Source organism: Poromitra crassiceps (genome assembly GCF_964638095.1).
Source record: "Poromitra crassiceps genome assembly, chromosome: 30".
Taxonomy (NCBI): Eukaryota; Metazoa; Chordata; class Actinopteri; order Beryciformes; family Melamphaidae; genus Poromitra; species Poromitra crassiceps.
The window spans coordinates 16,910,090-16,930,089 of NC_139652.1; the positions used below are offsets into that span (position 1 = coordinate 16,910,090).

Genomic DNA, 20,000 nt, shown 5'->3' on the forward strand with positions numbered 1-20,000 from the left:
TTATGTGTAGCTGGCCTGGTTATTGGAACTCATTTTGTTCCTGGAGCTCATCTCTGATGCTCCACCTGAATGAACCACAGACATGTACTGAACAGTGCAGTGGTGAAGGTTCTCCACAGACATGTACTGAACAGTGCAGTGGGGAAGGTTCTCTACATGTACTGAACAGTGCAGTGGGGAAGGTTCTCCACATGTACTGAACAGTGCAGTGGGGAAGGTTCTCCACAGACATGTACTGAACAGTGCAGTGGGGAAGGTTCTCCAGACATGTACTGAACAGTGCAGTGGGGAAGGTTCTCCAGACATGTACTGAACAGTGCAGTGGGGAAGGTTCTCCAGACATGTACTGAACAGTGCAGTGGGGAAGGTTCTCCAGACATGTACTGAACAGTGCAGTGGGGAAGGTTCTCCAGACATGTACTGAACAGTGCAGTGGGGAAGGTTCTCCACAGACATGTACTGAACAGTGCAGTGGGGAAGGTTCTCCACAGACATGTACTGAACAGTGCAGTGGGGAAGGTTCTCCAGACATGTACTGAACAGTGCAGTGGGGAAGGTTCTCCAGACATGTACTGAACAGTGCAGTGGGGAAGGTTCTCCACAAATTGCTTTCAAACCTCTCAGGGGTTTTCATGGGGCCTCAAATACTTCACACGAGAATGCGAGCAGGACCAGGACGTTGCTGGAAGGCCGACTTTCTAGAAATGGCACATGTGTTTCCAAGCCAGTGTTGGTTGTTGTGGAGTAATTGAATACAGACTAAACCAAGAGTGGGGGTCTAATGCCCGCCGTCCCCCCCAACCCCAGCCTTAAACCTGGCAGTGGTATCAACCCCAGCCTTAAACCTGGCAGTGGTATCAACCCCAGCCTTAAACCTGGCAGTGGTATCAACCCCAGCCTTAAACCTGGCAGTGGTATCAACCCCAGCCTTAAACCTGGCAGTGGTATCAACCCCAGCCTTAAACCTGGCAGTGGTATCAACCCCAGCCTTAAACCTGGCAGTGGTATCAACCCCAGCCTTAAACCTGGCAGTGGTATCAACCCCAGCCTTAAACCTGGCAGTGGTATCAAGTTTGATGTGAGGGAACAATAAAGGAAACATAGCATGCAATGAATGTGCAGAACCCCGAAGCACGCACATGAGTGTGCTCTTTTCCAGGCTTGTTTAGACACACGCGTGCACACAGTTTACTCCCAGTTTAATTCTGTCATACTGTCTAAATGTGTTTGTGATTATGTTAGACAATGGGCTTATAATATGCAGCAGCATGATGTTTATTTAATCACGATTTGTAGCTGACCGTTTAAAAACAACTCGTAGAGAAAATGTGAAAAAGATTAGTTTCACAACTGGCTGATTTGAGCACATTGACAGCAATGCAGCTGTGTGTGTCAAGTCAACCAGCTTGTTGTGTGTGTGCAGAGTACGCAGTATAAGACAGTGGACAGGGTGGTGCAGACGGTGAAGAACCTGTGCTGTGCTCTGGATGAGGTGGAGACCCAGGCCATCACCGAGGCCGTCAAGAGGCTCCGACGCTCCGTCAACCTGCCCAGGACTCGCTCGCCTGAGGTGGGCCTGAACACACACACACACACACACACACACACACACACACACACACACACACACACACACACACACACACACACACACACACACACACCACTCTTTGCATGGATGTACTGTAAGGATCTCTTTGTAAGACCTAGACTTTCTACCTTGTAGGTTGGGTCCACATCGCCTGGTGGGTCATCAAATGGTAAGTACCGTACTTAGGCCTAGTCCACATGTACCCGTTTTTTTTTTTTTGTACAGTTTTTCTATCTAATAATTTCTTTATCAACAAAACATTTGTAGTCCTTGAGTCAGCATGAAAACTTTTTCTGCAATAGTTTCTAATTCTTCTAATTCAATAAGTTATAAATAGCATAAAAACACATGGATGGAAGCCCGGCTATTACCATGACCCCTCCATGACCTCTGCATGACCCCTGTGTGACCCTGGCAGGTCACAGCAGTCCTGTGGAGGAGTGCATGGCTCTGCTGACGGAGGCTGTGTACGACCTGGCCAAGCTCTACCTGCGCTCCTTCTGCCCCGCCTCCTCCTCTTTCAGCCCCGCCTCCTCCTCCTTAAGCCCCTCCCCCTCGGCTCAGGCTGCAGGCGGGGAGGCCGCGGAGGGGCGGGGCAGCAAGGAGGCGTCCGGTACCACAGACCACCTCCAGTTTACCCTGTTCGCCATGCACGGCATCCCGGCCAACTGGGTCAGCAGGTAAACAAAAACACACTGAGAATGAGCGGCTTGCTATATATAGAGAAGTTGCTATATATAGAGAAGTAATGAGTGGCTTGCTATATATAAAGAAGTTGCTATATATAGAGAAGTAATGAGTGGCTTGCTATATATAGAGAAGTTGCTACAGTATATATACAGTAGAGAAGTTGGGGAAGAAATCAGTGTTTCCAATATAAAGGCCGTTACACACTAAGAACGACTCGAATAAACAGCATGAAATTGCAATGCGAATTTGGACTATTCACAGCAACAGATGTGTACATGTCGGAAGTAAAGTTCTGAAAAATCGACCTTGGTCCGAATTTTTTTTATTTCACATAATAACATATATAACATAACATAACCATTATTAAACTGATACATAGAGCGACACAGAAGTCACGCTCAATTCGTGACTTCTGTGTCGCTCTATATATCAGTTTAGTCCTATAAAGCTAAATCAATCTCGATAGAAATGGACAGAATACAGGAAGGTAGGTGTTTTTACCTTCAAAATAAAATTTATAATTTATTACTGGGTAAATAAAAAACAGCAGTCGATGCACTATGGGTTAAAATTTACTTTTAATTGTATGTGTTCTGTGTATTTCAGATCACACATACAAACGTTGCAATGTGCATCCATAATTTATTTAATTGCCAAGGTTTTAACCAGGCGCTTCCGTTTTATTCTAGTTCACTTGACGTTGCTCAGAGTTGCGGTGCTGACATTTGCGGCTTCAGTCTGCACGTGAATCGTTACCACAGACGCAGAATCAAAGGCCAGAACGCAACGACAGTTTGATGTTTTATGCAGAGACCGTTGTCGTCTAAACATGGCCCTAAGTGTATCATTAGATAATGCATCTTTACCTTCCCCATACGTATCCAGACTTTTTGTGCAATTCCAAAACGTTCAGGACCTGCAAAGGTTCGATTTTGGAGAAGCCCTTTGCTGTCAGATAATTAGAACCTTTATTCATGCTTTTGTTCTGGCATGATGATCACCCACTCGCTCAGTATTATTAGTGCCACCCACACCCCAATTCACTTCACAGTTCTTACAGCACAAACCTGCACTGCAAGCACCTCAGAATCAGCATCACTTCATTTGCCTTAAAAGTACTTCCATTGTGTTAGACTGATATCAGACTGAACTGTCACGTCGTTAGAATCCATTTCCAAAACTCAACTCCATGGAGTGGGAGCAAGGTCTTGACCCAGGCAAACAGTGGAATAGACTTCAATGTAAGCTTAAATAGATGGAGCAAATATTCGTGTGTACAATAGAGGCGTTTTGGCAACTTGGCAAATTACAGCTGAAGAAAATAATGGAATGCTGTTTTGCTGATACCAAAACGTCCCAGCACAGTCTCCCAGGCCCTGCTGTCAGTGCTGTCACAGCCAGGCCCTGCTGTCAGTGCTGTCACAGCCGGGCCCTGCTGTCAGTGCTGTCACAGCCGGGCCCTGCTGTCACCGGCGGATAGCCTTGTTGTCTTCCACTAAACAAGCAGATCCGGTGTTGCTCCGCACGTCTTGTTTTTCCATGCTGGTGTCCGCTTCCAGCCAGCCTTTATCTCCAGCGTGCGTCTGGAACAGAGCTGAGCCAAATTTTCCATTCTCAGCGCCACCGTCAGTAACCAGGAGCAAGCCTCTCCACACAGGACAAACCTTTAGAAGAACCGGACGGACAAGCCTACACAGGTTTGAAAAGTCTGGAAATGTATGGAAAGATCATTTCCCTTTTCAGTGAGAAGCTCAAAGTTTTGAATTTGCAAAGGATGTCTGGTTGAGAAAATATGGTGTTATTCAGGCCCACTGCACATGGAGATATGGTGTATGTTGCTGCTCTCCTTTCATCTGTTGGGATATTTGTGTGACAAATAATCCTCAACTATAGACTGAAATACTCCCATAGCCATATTTCCCAGCCTCTTTCATCATACTGAACAAAATCAACAAATCATATAAGTGATCTCAAGGCACTTTACAAATAGAGCAGGTAGAAAACCAGGCGCTTTATTTTAGACCCAACAATTGAAAAGGTTCTCACGTGCACGGGTGATTTGACTGCGAGGCCATGTGGTCATTTCCCCAACAAGAGCATGCACTTGGCGACGGAAAAAGAAAAAGACCCCCTTTAACGGGGAAGAAAACCTTGAGCAACCTCTCTTAAATCCAGTCAAGAAATTAAGTTCTAGGAAAAGCATGGAATCTCCAAATGGAAAATTGTCTAGGACATTTGACTGTGAGGCTGTGAGTCTTCAGGAGTGCTTCAGTGCCTTCCATAGTAATTTTCTGGTTAGCCAGCGAGGCCTTCCTAAAGAGAGAGAGAGAGAGAGGAGCTACTTAATAACAGGCCTATTTCCTCCAGCCCAGCCTCTTCCAGCAGCTATTTTAAGCCACTATACCAAAGCATTGCTGCAGTGGCAGCCATACCAAAGCATTGCTGCAGTGGCAGCCATACCAAAGCATTGCTGCAGTGGCAGCCATACGAAAGCATTGCTGCAGTGGCAGCCATACCAAAGCATTGCTGCAGTGGCAGCCATACCAAAGCATTGCTGCAGTGGCAGCCATACCAAAGCATTGCTGCAGTGGCAGCCATACCAAAGCATTGCTGCAGTGGCAGCCATACCAAAGACACCCCCGGGAAATATTTAGCCCATCACAAAACCAGGCCAGAGGGGCGCAGCAAATACCTCTCAGCCCAAACTCCTGAGCAGGCATTTCTGTGAGAATGTGGTGGGACTCCAGAGCTCTCCCTCGTCTCGTCCAGCTCTGGCTGTTTGGCCTTGTTGTGGCTGCTAGTGCGTTCTCCATCTGGAGGCTCAGTGGACGCCATGGCATCGCTGGCACATTGACACAGCGTGACTGGGCTGTTTAGCTGCCAGCACACAGATGGCACTGAGCAACGGATCAGTACCCAGCGGGCTTGTGTTTTGTCTCTCCACTCCCTTGTGTACATATATGTAATTGTAATTAAAAGGTTATTTTTGGAAGTGTGGTTAACTGGTGCGACGGAACGAACAAAGTGCTGAATTTGATTGATTAGTTTGGCTTTTGTTGCATCACATCTAGAATTCAAAATTCCACAATATGCTGTTGGTACAGTACAATGAAACAAGAGCAGCAAGCAAAAACTCTGCATCCATGCTCGCTCAGTCAATCTGCCCTGGGTAAATTTAATATATCTCAGATGTATACTGGTGTACTTAATAGTATCTTACGCAGAAGCACTATTTGTGACCTGCTCTATCAAAATCAATCACATTGACCCCAAAACACATTTGAGTTTTATACACTGTTGGAAAGAGGATAATGTAGGCTTTCTGCTTATATCAAAATTATCTTTGTACTTCAAAGATTGAGTGAGATACAAACTGTTTCCAAACTATGTTTTTGAGAAAAACGACCTCAAAGATTGACAAAGTAGGTTAGTTCTGCTGGTAACTCCACATTTATGAGCTTCAAAACTATATTTAACATTTTAATTTAACAATAATCTTTACACAGAATGTGTATTTTGCTCAAATCTGGAGAAAACCCAAAACAGCCAAAATAAAATAAAAAAATCATAAAATCACATTTCTACACAAACGGGCTAGTGCTACATGTGGCTGATTTTCACATTGATTGTATTGTATTGTTTCAGTTATGAGAAGTACTACCTGATGTGTGCCCTCACCCACAACGGCAAGAACCTGTTTAAACCGGTCCAGTCCAAGAAAGTGGGCACCTACAAACACTTCTTCTACCACATCAAGTGGGACGAGCTGTGAGTGATCCCTTTCCTCTCCTTTCTGCAGCAGCAGTATTTAAGTCCTAGATTATATATTTCCTGTCTGCTATCATTGCATTGACTTGTAGAGTAACAGTAGTAGTCCGTATATTTAAGACATTTAATACATAGCGTCTGATATCGCTATCCTTTTTTCCACCGTAGTAATATATTGCCATATTACTGTATATTTTTAGTGTCCTAACACGGCCCCTGTCTCTCCTAGGATCAACTTCCCCATAGCAGTAGCCCTGCTCCCACTGGAGTCCATCCTGAGTCTGTCTCTGTTCGGCCTGCTGAACCAGAACACCAGCGGCTCCCCAGACTCCAACAAGCAGAGGAAAGCTCTGGAGCTGCTGGGCAAAGTGTCCATGCCACTCTTTGACTTCAGACGGTGAGGAGAGAGGCTGTGTCGGGAGTGGTTGTTGCACTCTGTCTGTTGAGTGAAGGCCAGTCAGGGTTGCCAGTCAATATCTTGCAATTTTCAGAGGTGTATTCCAGATAAGCGGACTCTCAGGCATTTTCGCAAGAGGATTTTCGGGATCGTAAAAATAAAATATAAATCTTATTAGCATGTGTCATTTTTCCGATTTTTCTCTCATTTTTGCTTTTTTCTTGTCGAATACTGAAATGCTAGTTTTCTCCTGATAATCAAATGAAACCGCTTGAAAAGGGGTCATTATTTTCACTGTTCACCGCTCAGAGTCACGAGTAGCCATCCCGTCTCTTTGTTGGGGTCACGAGCCAAAAAGTTTGAAAACCACTGCATTAGATTGTGGTTTGAGCCCAGCTGTAGTGGCAATGGCTACCAGACTGTTTACTTCTTTAGACTTTTTTGAGCTGAAAAACAACATTAACAAACGGGAAGGAACAAAATCTTTAGCAATGGATGTGTATCTGTTTTTGTTTATCTGTAGCTGTGTGTGTGTGTGTGTGTGTGTGTGTGTGTGTGTGTGTGTGTGTGTGTGTGTGTGTGTGTGTGTGTGTCTCTCTTTCTGTGTCTGTGTCTGTGTGTGTCTGTGTCTCTCTCTTTCTGTGTGTGTGTGTGTGTGTGTGTTGCAGGGTGCTGGCCAGAGGCAGCAGGCTGCTGTGTCTGTGGACGTCTCCCCAGGGTGCTGCTGCTGCCGTTGGCTCTACAGGGAGCCGCAGGAGGCCACTGGCAGAGAGGATCGTACTACAGGTCGGTGGTGACGTTAGCAGTAGCATTTGTAGTGATGGTAGCATTACAGTGGTGGTGTTATCAAAGTAATAGTAGTTTATAGCATTGATAGCGGTTGTAGTCGTGCTACTGGTGATAATCGTAGTAGTAGTGGTGACAGTAGTAGTGGTTTTAGTAATAATAATATATTGTATTTGTATTGCACTTTTCATTTTGGACAAAATCCCAAAGTACTACAGATAAAAAAAAAAAAAAAAAATTAAGAATAAAAATGAAAGGAGAATAAAAAAGAAATAAAAATATTAAAAGAACATTAAAAAATCACATAAAAAGCCTAAAAACTAAGGAAACACAAAACTAGGAGAAGGCTTTATTAAAAAGGAAAGTTTTCAGTCCCTTTTTAAAAGCATCCACCGTCTGTGGAGCTCTTAGGTGGTCGGGAAGAGTGTTCCACAGACGGGGAGCGGCGGAGCAGAAGGCCCGATCTCCCATGGTGCAGAGCTTGGTTCTGGGGGGATGAAATAGTGTTAGTAATAGTGCTAATGACAGTAGTAGCAGTAATGCTGCTGATGGTACTGGTAGTGGTAGTTTAAATAAAGGTTGATGATGATGATGATGATGATGCTGGTTAGGGTTAGGGTTCTCCATTCTCCATCATTTCCTGCTTACAGATTAGAAAGAACCTGTTAGGGAAGAAGAGCTCTGTTTTTAGATTTTCTTTGTAGAATTAGGCTTCTTGAATTTAAATAACTGTGAGTGGTATGAATTGACCCCTACCTGTGTGTGTGTGTGTGTGTGTGTGTGTGTGTGTGTGTGTGTGTGTGTGTGTGTGTGTGTGTGTGTGTGTGTGTGTGTGTGTGTGTGTGTGTGTGTGTGTGTGTGTGTGTGTGTGTGTGTGTGTTGCCCTCAGGTGGACTTCCCCAGCCCAGCCGTGGATGTGCTGTACGTGGGCCCCCAGGAGGCCCCCAGCCCAGAGCCACAGACACTGGAGGAGCTGGACCCAGACCTCAAACGCAAACTGGAGAAAATCTGCAGCCGAGCTTCCACCTTCGGGTAGGAGAATCTCTCAATGAGGAGCATTTTGCACCAGTGTCCTTTATACTCAAGTGGAGGCTTAGGGATAGAAAGGTTTCATGTAATGTTGCAATCACAAATGGCAGTAAAAATTCTAACTGATATGAGCACATTTCTAAGATGGTATTATCTGGAAAGGATTAGGGATGGGCGCGAGTACTCGGGTACTCGAGCACTCGTTCATAACGTCAGTATTCGAGTAACGTTTCTGCTGTTCGGGTACTCGCCCCACTCCCCACCCCTTTAAAAATGGTATAGAAGATCTACGCACGCATCGTCATGTGGATCTGGCAGCAACCAGCAGCAACTGCACGGCCGGGCGTCAAGTCAGCCAGAATGTACAAGTACGTCATTCGCTTTGTTGCTTTCAAAATAAAACGCTTATTGTAACCTTATTTATTTTGAGTAATGCGTTACAGCCACAGAAATACCTTTTCTCCTCCAACGTGCATCAATAAGCTATTTACGGTACTTTTGTTTAAGTAACATTATTTTGAAAGTTTTAACCGGAAGTTTTCCAGCTCTTCCCGAAAATGGTGCCTGGAGATATCTCCCGAATGAGAAGCACGCTTCTTCATAGCGCACGCCCGATAAAACTCATTCAAAACGTTGCACTAGTTTACTGACTACGCTGTCGTTACCCATAACGTTAGTCACAAGAAATGTGGAGAAATAATCACTTTTTGGGAGACAATCGCATCATGGTGATCACTATTCAGCAACAATGGACATGTATTGGAAATCAAATGCCTTCGCTTGTTTCACAACTTGTCTGCTCCAAAGCGCTAATCCAACCATCGTTCGGAGATACTGTCTAAAGGTAGGCTTTAGATGTTAGCTTAGCTAATATCACAGTCAGTCCCTCTCCTGACAAAAAATGCTCCAGGTAGCGTTTTTTCCATGTAAAAATGCAAACGTTATGTGTGAACACTGAACAGCCCCATACACAGCAAATTACAGTGAGGCACACAATTACTCACATAAGACCCTAAATTTAATAGTTAGAAGGTTTTTGTGGATTTTGGTTTCCAGGGACTTTAAAATAAAAAGTGTGTGGCAGCAGCATGGGGATAAATTGGGGAGAAAATGGGGAAAGATCTGGAAAATAAAAACTGTGTTACAAGATTTTCAAAAACATGCTTGAAAATAACAGTTCTAATTAAATGTACGCTCCTTCAGCTGAAGGCTTGCTGGAGTTCTCGACCACCCGAAATCCTTTGGACTTCCGAGAAGTTCTTCTAATCTAAAGGATGCCACTGACGTTGCCATGCTCAGTTCCCCATAGATGCCTGTGTGTGTGTGTGTGTGTGTGTGTGTGTGTTGCCCCCTCCAGTGTGTGTGTGTGCTCTCCTCTCCCACAGCTGCTCCAGGCCAGGCTAAAGACCCTCTTATGTTCGCTGCCAGCCAAAACTCTGTCACTCTGCCAGCCTCCATGAGTCTCAACCTGCTCTTCAGTACAGAGCGCTCTCTCACTGGGCCCTGGCCTGGCCTCGCCTGCTCACTCTCCTGCCCACTCACTTCCCCAGCCTCCACAGCATCGCTCATCTAATGGCTTGTGTGTGTGTGTGTGTGTGTGTGTGTGTGTGTGTGTGTGTGTGCGTGTGTGCGTGTGCGTGTGCGTGCGTGTGCGTGTGCGTGTGCGTGTGTGTGTGCGTGATGTCATTGACTTGGACTTTGGGAAGCAGTCTTATCAGATGGGGGTCAGTGTTTGGTGGCCTTGATGTTAAACACGTTGGGAAGCCCTCAGATAAAGCAAAGTCTCCCTACTCGCTACACCAGCAAATAATATGATGCTTTATCAATCCAAGTCCACGGACACACATCAGCATGACATCATCACATGACATCATCACATGACATCATCACATCAGCATGACGGATGCTGTCCTCCCTTCCCCACAATCCAAGGAACTGCCTCAGCTTTTCCTGCTGGATTTGGAGGAGTGACCCATTTGACACAAGTTTCTTAAAGGTACAGCTCACGCTAAAATCTAAAATAAATATTGACTCCTCTTACCTGTGGTGCTATTTATCTATCTGGATCGTTTTGGTGTGAGTTGCAGAGTTTATTTTTATTTTTTAGATATTGGCTGTAGAGATGTCTGCCTTCTCTCGAATACAATGGAATCCACAGACCTTGTTGTGAGCAATTTCACGTACTATTTTCTCTCGACCGAAGTAGCTATTAGTATAGTTTGGTTGAAAGCAAATAGTTCCTACAATAAACTGCTCAAGGTCTATGGGTTATCTTGAGTAATGGGCCATGGTTCCTGGAAAGAGACATTGCTGTTGAGTTTTTCAATTATATATTTTGGCACTTTGAGCACCACAAGCCGAGTCAATCTAGAATAGATAAATAGCACTACAGGTGAGAGAAAAAAAATACAGCATTTTTATTTTATTTTAAGGTGAACTGTTCCTTTAAGGCAATCAGTTACTCACACGTGTAAAGAGAATTAGTCACTTTAATCACAAGAGTACAATAAATATGCAGGAATTTGCTGCGATGCCATTGGCGCAGGAAAATCTTAACGATCTGGAGTTTTATTGACGCAACAGAGAAGGTAACTTTGGACAAGGAAACTATTCATGAATTTCAGATGAGGTTGGTAAGTTGTTTCCTGCTGTAGGTCAGGTGATTGTCTTGGGGGCAGGACTCCATGATGATATGATTGTATTTGTGCCTTTGCTTGTCCAGGAAAGGTCAGCGGAATACGCCTGCTCTTTTGGCAGCAACACTGCTTCACATTCACAATCTTGTAAACATGAACACCTGGGAGCAGCGCTACAATCAGTCTGCTACTGTTAGTGTTGTTACAGCTAGTTGTTGAGGGATTTGAATTGGTAACTTTCCAATCACAAGCCCACGACTTCTCCAACCTTCCCCGCACCTGTGTTTTGCCACCATTGTTTTTTCTTTTTCTTTTTATTGGACAGTTTCCATTTTAAAAAGAGTGTCAAAATGCAATCATTAAAACAAAAAATAAAAATAAATAAATACTCAAACAAATATGCTAAATTTGAGCAACAGAAAGGAAAGGGTGCTAGGATAAAAAAAGATTTCACCTCAAAACAAACAAAAGAAAGAATAAAAAAAAAAGTTCAATACACACACTATATACTTCTCTCTCTCTCTCTCTCTCTCTCCAACCCCCACCCACCCTCCATCCGCAGGCTGAAACGGGCGGACTACCAGCTCCTGTGGGACCAGCGGCGTCACTGTCGGAGGGACCACCCCAGCAGCCTGCCCAAGGTGCTGGCCAGCGCGCCCAGCTGGGACTGGGCCAGCATTACTCACCTCCACTCCCTGCTGCACCACTGGCCCTCGCTTGCCCCCGTCACCGCCCTGGAGCTGCTGGACTCTAAGTACGCTCCATGCTCAAAGCCTGGCCTCTAGACACACATGAGCCTCCTTAAGATGTCTTCAAATGATCTCAATCATCTCTTCCAAAAGTGAACGTTTAGTAATGCGTCATATAAGTGCACAAGTACACAAAAGCACATAAGTGCCAATGGATGAAGACAGAGAAGGTTTATATATATTTGGGTATTTAAAAAAATCATACGTCTGTATTGATTGTAGGTGTCATATTGATTTGATTATAGTTATTGATTCATGTATGATTGGTGATGATGTCCTTGTATCTTGTGGTGTGTGATTATGTATTTATTTATTATATCTTTGTTGTCTTTGTTGTTCTTATACCAAGGCGAAGCTAAGAGCAAAATTTGAAAAAGATTCTATTCTATTCTGTTGTAGCGCTCTATGCTGATGCTTTGTGTCTGACTGTGTCTGTGTAGGTTTGCAGATACAGAGGTGAGAAGTGTGGCCGTTAGTTGGATTGAGGCGAGTACTGACGATGAGCTGGCTGACTACCTGCCACAGCTTGTGCAGGTACTGCAATGTGCACACACACAGAGTACACCAGTGATACTCAACTGGCGGCCCGCGATCGAATTGCAAAAAAAAAAAAAAAAAGTTTTACAGTGCACCTGAACACAACATGCAAGATACCCGCTGAATAAGTGTCCAAATGTTCATGTCATTCTGGCCAATACTCACACTTCTGTTATATGTACAGTATGTATGTATATGTATATGTATGTAGCCTACTAACTTAACCTAACTAACTATCCGGTGTGCACAACATTGTCAGACTAAACTCCGTCTGATACCCCAAAAACCTACAATCCACTACAGAAAAATGTATATTGATTGTTTATTAACTGGCCCCTGGCCTTCTATCATTTCACGAAAGTGGCCCCCGGGCAAAGCAAGTTGAGTATCCCTGCAGTACACCACACACACACTTTCACTCACTCATTCACTTACACAGAATTGTTTTTTTCTCGCTCACTAGAAGACATTTCAAATTCCCACTGAGTTTGAAAACACTTGGCATCACACACATAATGACAGATTTCACGCATAAATGTTTAGTCGTACATACAGTATTGCTCACAGTAGACCAGGAATTTTTAAGGTAGCCTAAATCTACTGCACTAGATGATTAGGCAAGGACAAGATATATCGCACACTTAAAGATATATGGTCAGGATACCGTAAAATACCAATTAGAAGCCAACTTCCAAATTGCCGTGGGTCCCATATATAAGCGGGGTCTGGATACATATTTTGTACATAAAAGCAGGTCCCAATTTGACGCCCGGTTAGTTTTTTCAATGTTTTCTTTTTACCTTTGCGACATCCTGTTGAATGCATCTCCCAAACACAACGAAGAAGAAAAATCAGATGAAGAAGACGAACAACGAGGAAACGAGGAACAACAAGGAAAAAAAACACATGCACGAAACTTGCTGATCAAAATTCGTTTTCCGTCAACATCTGATGATTCTGAAAATTGTGTAGGCATTTCCTGAAGAAAACCGACATCTCTGGTGTAATAATTATTTTGAGAAATGTGCCTATGGTATGTTTCCCTGCCAGCGGGCATAGAAGTCGGCTTCTAATTGGTATTTCACGGCACTTTCACATGTGTGCTAGGCCTACTGAAGAGGGTAGGCTCCGTGAGTGATTAACTTTTTAAAAATTCGTTTTCCAGCAACACCTGACAGTTATGAAAATTGTGTAGGCATTTTCTATAGATTTTTGTAGGCCTACAAATCCGACATCTCTGATTGAGAAATGTGAGTATGATAGGCTATAATGTTTCCCCTGCCAGCGGAGGAGGCAGCGCATGCAACAAATAATCTGCTCACATGATGATCATGTTCTCTCACCTTCAGCGGAGAAAGTTTAGTGGTAAATACCGGTAGGTCACAGTTCAGTTCAAATTTTATTTGATTTCATGTACAGGCCAGAACTGGCATGCAATGTGCTCTGCTGCGCTGAGAGGGAGGCGCGGCTCTCCCCATAGACAAGCAATCGTGTGGGGGGCTGTAGCCACTGATTAAAATAAATGGTTTAAATAAACAATTTCATACTATTTACAATCTTTGCTGAGCAATATTTTTGTACAAAAATAATTAAAGCAGGTCCCAAACTGCCGCAGGTCCCATATTGACGCAGGGTCTGGCTACATATTTTGTCAATTAACGCCCGGGCTAATAATTGGTATTTTACGGTATACCAGTATACCAAGCATATATAATATTAAGGATATACCAGATTATCCTGCTGACTGCTGAAATGTCACTGACATTTCAATCACCATCAAAGCAATATGTTTTAATTTGCCCATACACATGGAATGTGTATTATTAATACACACTGAAGTCTCTCACTCTGTCACTTATTCCCTCTGTGTGTGTGTGTGTGTGTGTGTGTGTGTGTGTGTGTGTGTGTGTGTGTGTGTCTCTCTCTGTCTCTCTCTCTCTCATCTCCTCCTAGGCGTTGAAGTTTGAGTGTCATCTGAAGAACGCCCTCGTCATGTTCTTGCTGTCCAGAGCACAAAGCAACATCTACATCGCCCACTACCTCTACTGGTGAGTCTGCAAGAGGACCCACACACAACAACCAGCAGTCTACTACATCTATGTCTCCAACCAAGCATTTGGAATGAAAACCTTTGAGATGTCACAAAAACCAACTACAAAATAGGTGCTGAATGGCTATTAAAATGATCTTTGAATCTTGAAGATCTTGAATCTTGACCAGATTTCAGGCTTTCAACCAAAGACGAAAAAAGTACTTGGTAAAATTCTAATTCACCAGCTAATGGCTATAATACCACAACCAGCCATAAGGTGATGGTGGGCAGATTATTATTTTGTTTTTTCAGGATGTCCAAAGTCGCTTTTGAACTATTGTGCAATGAAATTGCACCTTTTATCGGGCTGATCGTGCCAAGCCTACATCATTACATTTGTATCATCGCTACTTATCTGATCATTTCTTTATTACTTTACAGATTAGTCTCTAACCACTAGGTTACATCATCGCCCAGTGTTGTTCAGTGGGTAGAGCATGGTACTTATAATGCCATAGTTGAGATAAGATAAGACAATTTGGGTTGGGCAATAAGACAAATACATTGGAGATTGGCGATGGATTCAGGCCATTGCCGATCTCCAATGTACAGTATTTGGATTTTTTTGTCCCTGGAAACCAAAAATAAATGTGTTTTGAGTTATTTATTATTATTATTGTTTGTCATACCACAGAAGCTTGTGTTATTAACCCCCCAGCCAAATTTGAACGATTAAAAATGTTGCCAAGTATATCAAATTATTAGGTTTCAGAATCATGAAAAAAGAGGCAGTATTCTCTGCTCTGTAACTGCTGAAGTGCTTCCAGTGCTGTGCAACTTCATACATTCTGAGGCACTTCAGCCTTTATATAGTGTTAGGGGAGGGACCATGCTAAGTATCGCTCCATGATGTCATCGCGCCAACATTAAGGCCCGCCCCCCAAAAATCCTGATCACAGAAATGGTGAAAACCAGGAAAAATGGGTCTAACTCTGAATTTTGGTTTCCAGGGACTTTAAATAAGGAGTTCATTTCTCACCCCTGGCTAAGAATGAATGCTTTCATTTTCATACTGAAATGTGTTTTGAATAGGAGCGTCAGCTGAGTGTCAAGATGTTGTGTTGTGTGTGTGACGGCTGCAGGCTGTTGAGAGATGCAGTGCAAGATCCGGCCTGGGGGCGGCGCTATGAGCGGGTGCTGGGTGCCCTGCTGTGCCTGTGTGGGGCGAGGCTGAGGGCCGAGCTGGACGAACAGACGCACCTGGTCACCCTGCTGGGAAACGTGGCCGAGAGGGTCCGCCAGGCTGGAGGGTCCACACGACAGGTCAGCAGGGGGTCAGGCTGGAGGGTCCACACGACAGGTCAGCAGGGGGTCAGGCTGGAGGGTCCACACGACAGGTCAGCAGGGGGTCAGGGAGAAAGTCAGCACACTGCTAACACTGCTCATGGAATCATTTCTATACAATTTTGAGTCTGGGGATTTTCTTTCTTTTTCTATGTTGTCTAACAGTGGTAATGAATGAAGAGGCAGGTGTTATTGTGACGGGGGCATTTTCATTATGAGTCATTCTGTCACTGGTTACCACGGCAATCACTCAGAGAATGTCAGGAGTGAGAAAATGTCAACAGATGTGAACGTTACAGCTGATTCAGTTTGCAAAAGTTTATGTGGGCTGTGTGGTCGGAACTTGAGAAGAAACGGCACTGTACAAGATATCAAGTCCAAATACAGTAGGCCTACCAGAAAAGAAACGCACTCAACGCTCAATAGATTCTGTCGGTGCTGAATCCAAAAAAAAAAATCGCCGAAGGGAATTTCATATAAAACATATTTTTAAAAAGAACGTATTTGAGGAAGCGTTTGAAACACAGCTTAATATTAAGGTCCGTCTTGCTTAGCTTAGCAACTTACACTACTGACATATCTGGCAACCAATAAAACATAACGCTCAAAGGTTGACTGCATTCCAATTGTAGCACATTGTTCAGCTGCATCTCAGGTTTCTAGGCCGTCACCTTCAGCTGCGTCTCAGGTTTCTAGACCGTCACCTTCAGCTGTGTCTCAGGTTTCTAGACCGTCACCTTCCAGGTGCAGCTGGATGAGAGCTAGCCAAGGGAATATCAGGCATTCTAGAAATGGGGCAATTTACGGGAATATACCAGAATGTTTTTTATAGCTTGTTTCACATATTTGTTGCATTAGATTGTGGTTTTCAGCCCAACTGCAGCGGAAACCAAGCCGTGGACCTCTTTAGAACTACATTTCTTTAGAACTACATTTCTAGTAAGTGTGTGAGACAGCAGATACAGTAAGACAGGCCTATTCAACTGGCGAAAAATAAATAAAGCTCGCACACTGCAGAGGCTCCAGTTTGGGTGTTTTTATTTGACACCGGTGGTTACGTTTCGGGCAGCATGCCCTTCCTCAGCCGGATACGGCCCGTTTGAATTTTGATCCGGCCCGCCAGAGTTTGATATTAAAAAAAAATATATATATATATTTTTTTTTTGGGTGGGGGACAAAGATCTATGACTGGCCCGGGAGAAGCTTTTTTATTTCATTTTTCCTTGTTTGTTACATTACAGTGTTTGATTTTCATCATAATCTGGTTTTCCATAATAATAATGTTCAGTGTTTATGCCTGTGTTGCTGTCTGTTGTAGTGTAAAACGACTAAAGGGAGAGCAGGTGCTTACATGAAAGTGAGTAGGAGAAGATACTGAATAATGACATCACAACAGTATAATCCTAATGTTAATTTAAAATTAAATATTCTTCTAAATATGGATAAAAGTCCAAAAAACATCAAATTTTCTTCCATTCCTTACAGCACCCCCTATTTAATAATAGTTCCAGCAGCACGGCTGCGAAAATGTGGTGGCGGGTTGTGTCAAGTGTACATATAATGGCTCGGGGTCCGGCCCCCGGTCCCTTAGGTTTCTGACAATGTGGCCCCCTGAACAATTTAGTTGAATAGCCCTGCAGTAAGGGATGCAATGACAAGGGAACACCATGAAGATAGCAGTGTACCAAGTGTTACTACACTAAGGGCTCTATCTTCCCGATTTGCGTTAGCGCCCGTTTTGCGCTGGAATAGCGCCGCGCAAAGCCCTAATTGTGGGCGTTTCGCCGCTGCGCTTCACGTCATCTCGCCGCACATCACTGTATAGGCGTGTTTATGCCCAAAAGCATTGTGGAGGTGTGCTCATGCCCATAAAACCACAGCGTCACGTCAGCAGCTTCCTCCTCACTGAGAGTAGACTCAGTTCTCAGTCTCTATCCGCTTCGGGACTGGCGTGAGAGAGAGAAATACGGGGAGAGAAAATATAGCCTAGATGGGGAGAGGGAGAGAGTCAGAGAGAGAGGAGGGGGGGGGGGGGGGGAACGAGAGAGGGAAGAGATTTGGAGGATGAACCAGTTCGGATTGTAACAAAAATTGATGCTTTTGTAATTAGTAGCCTTTTAATTGGTCGTTTCGCTCATATAGGCTATAACATACACATTTAAAAATAGCCTATTCGTTTCTTTAACACGTTCACTGCCAATGACGTGTTAATACGTCAAAAAAAATCCAACGGTTGACTGCCAATGACGTGTTAATACGTCAAAAAAATGATTTTTTTTTTTTTGACCGTGGGATGTGCATCTAACCCTTTTACATCTCTTATATAAATATTGGAGCCACCGAACGTGTACAACCCATTCCACCGACCCACTAAGTGGCGACAGTGCTCTCCCAGACTAGAAAAAGCAGAGCCAAAACTGCAGGGGAACGCGCGATGAAACCATTCTCATACTGTAGAATGGATTGGCGAAAACGCTTTCGTTTTCGCGCTGATTGCTGGCGGTGAGGGATTGCAAATTTGCATAATAGATTACGGGTGGAACACACTTTGAAACACGCAGCATAAATAAGACCAGAATCGCAAAAGCTTCATCAAAGCTCTCAACCGAAACTCCAAGAAACGAGCGAGCCCATCCAGACTTGCCCAGCGGCCGCCAGCAGACAGGCACAGCAGCAGCAAAGCAGTGAGCCTGGTGACGCGAGGTTACAGCAGCAACAGAAACGAGCTTGTGACACGCCCGCTGCAGCCAAGAAGAACACACACGGAGGGAGGAGTTTGAAGGAGAGGGGTGTTTCCTGCTGTTATGGAGGAAATTACTGTTCAAAACTATTGTTTAGATGTCTGACGTCTTACTGATGCCAAAAATGAATGGTTAAAGTGACTGTTCTATCGAATTTCACAAAAAGCTATTTATCTCAGCTTAAATTTTCAGATGCTGAAACCATGCTGTATTCAAGTGCTAATGCCTACATAACTACTAACTCTACAAACTAACTCTTTTAGACAGAGAAAGCACACATTCTATTAGTTCTTTTGAGATATTTTGTGTTCACAAAATCTTAGCAGAAAAGAATCCTCAGGTCTTGAAAGATGAGCCAGAATCCTCAAAAAACCCCTCTGGCAGAAGCTACCTACAGTAAAAAAAAACAGCTGGCAGTGAATGTGTTAATAAGGTAGGGATGTGTGAGATTTTATTTCAATAGCCTATACCAGAATTGTCCACTCGGGTTAACCTATTGTTGCATGGTGCAATTGTGCAGGGAGAGAGGTTACTGTATTATACTATCAATGGCTACTGTAGTGTACTGGACGGTGTTGTGTCAGAAAGTGATTTTCTGCCAGAAACTGATTTTGATCTGCGGGACCACGTACAGCACAGCACAACACAACACAGCACAGCACAACACAACACAACACAGCACAGCACAACACAGCACAGCACAGCCTCGGTGCCTCGGCAGTGCCTCTACCCACCCTGTGCACCGACCTCCGGGGAGACCCCCCTTCATAGCCCAACACAAAGCACCCCTCCCCGCGCTACACACAGACTCCGCCCGGCCAGACCCTCGTTCCCCTGGTAATCCAATTCAAAACGCAAATCACTTTTTCGCACAAAACCATGACAAACGAATTCTCATTGTTAAATGAAGGTGTGTTTTTTTCTGCAGTGTAGGTTAGTTGAAAATCAACGTGGCATTCTGAGGAGGGAATTGTGTGTCCGCGCGCGAGCCGTGCGTAATGGCCCTATCCAAGCGAGGATTTCCTGCACTGCGCCGGAGAATACTGTCTGCGCTCAGGCGTACGTCTGCGTTTGCGCTAAGACCAGCTATTTGCTGGCATTAAAATGGAGAGCACCCAAGGCGATTTTTTCTAACACATTGCACTGGACCGCCTATTTTGGAACGGGCAACTCCCAAACCTCTTTTTGCACTCGCCACATACCGACGGTATCTTCCCCACAGCGCTAAATGACACTTGCGCGAGACACATGATAGGCTAGAGGCCCACCGACACGCCTGGGCCACGCCTACACCTGTGTCATCACAGCGCAAAACTGGACGGTGCGCTGGGAAGATAGCAATAAGAGGCACGCAAACGCATCGCAAAGGCAGCGCTAACGATAGCACCGTACAACGATAGGGCCCTACGTGTGGACGCCTCAACATGCAAGAGAGGTTAGGCAGAGGAATGGCTCTGTGTGTTTCTGTGCGCGCACACGTGTGTGTTAGAGATGGATTAGGTTGTGGTCTGACTTCAGGTAGATAGCGGCATGTTTACATTTTGTGTTTGTCTGTCTGTCTGTGTGTGTGTGTGTGTGTGTGTGTGTGTGTGTGTGTGTGTGTGTGTTAAAGATGACAAGAGATAAGGATGTGCTCTGACTAGTACACAGGCACAAAGTACTTACTGTACCATGTAGTACTTACATTTCAGTATTTTGTT

The 20,000-nt window shown here is 44.3% G+C and overlaps 1 protein-coding gene across 1 annotated transcript in view; it reads left to right on the forward strand.

The window, feature by feature from the left end:
* Window positions 1–20,000, forward strand: part of pik3c2a (phosphatidylinositol-4-phosphate 3-kinase, catalytic subunit type 2 alpha) — a 103,234-nt gene that overhangs the window by 57,865 nt on the left and 25,369 nt on the right. The window contains exons 9-19 of the mRNA XM_083662873.1: window positions 1,424–1,570; window positions 1,727–1,760; window positions 2,010–2,271; window positions 5,927–6,049; window positions 6,279–6,446; window positions 7,115–7,232; window positions 8,122–8,264; window positions 11,460–11,651; window positions 12,087–12,180; window positions 14,137–14,231; window positions 15,358–15,538. Coding sequence (XP_083518999.1) covers window positions 1,424–1,570; window positions 1,727–1,760; window positions 2,010–2,271; window positions 5,927–6,049; window positions 6,279–6,446; window positions 7,115–7,232; window positions 8,122–8,264; window positions 11,460–11,651; window positions 12,087–12,180; window positions 14,137–14,231; window positions 15,358–15,538 — 1,557 coding nt within the window. The remainder of the gene's footprint in view (window positions 1–1,423; window positions 1,571–1,726; window positions 1,761–2,009; window positions 2,272–5,926; window positions 6,050–6,278; window positions 6,447–7,114; window positions 7,233–8,121; window positions 8,265–11,459; window positions 11,652–12,086; window positions 12,181–14,136; window positions 14,232–15,357; window positions 15,539–20,000) is intronic.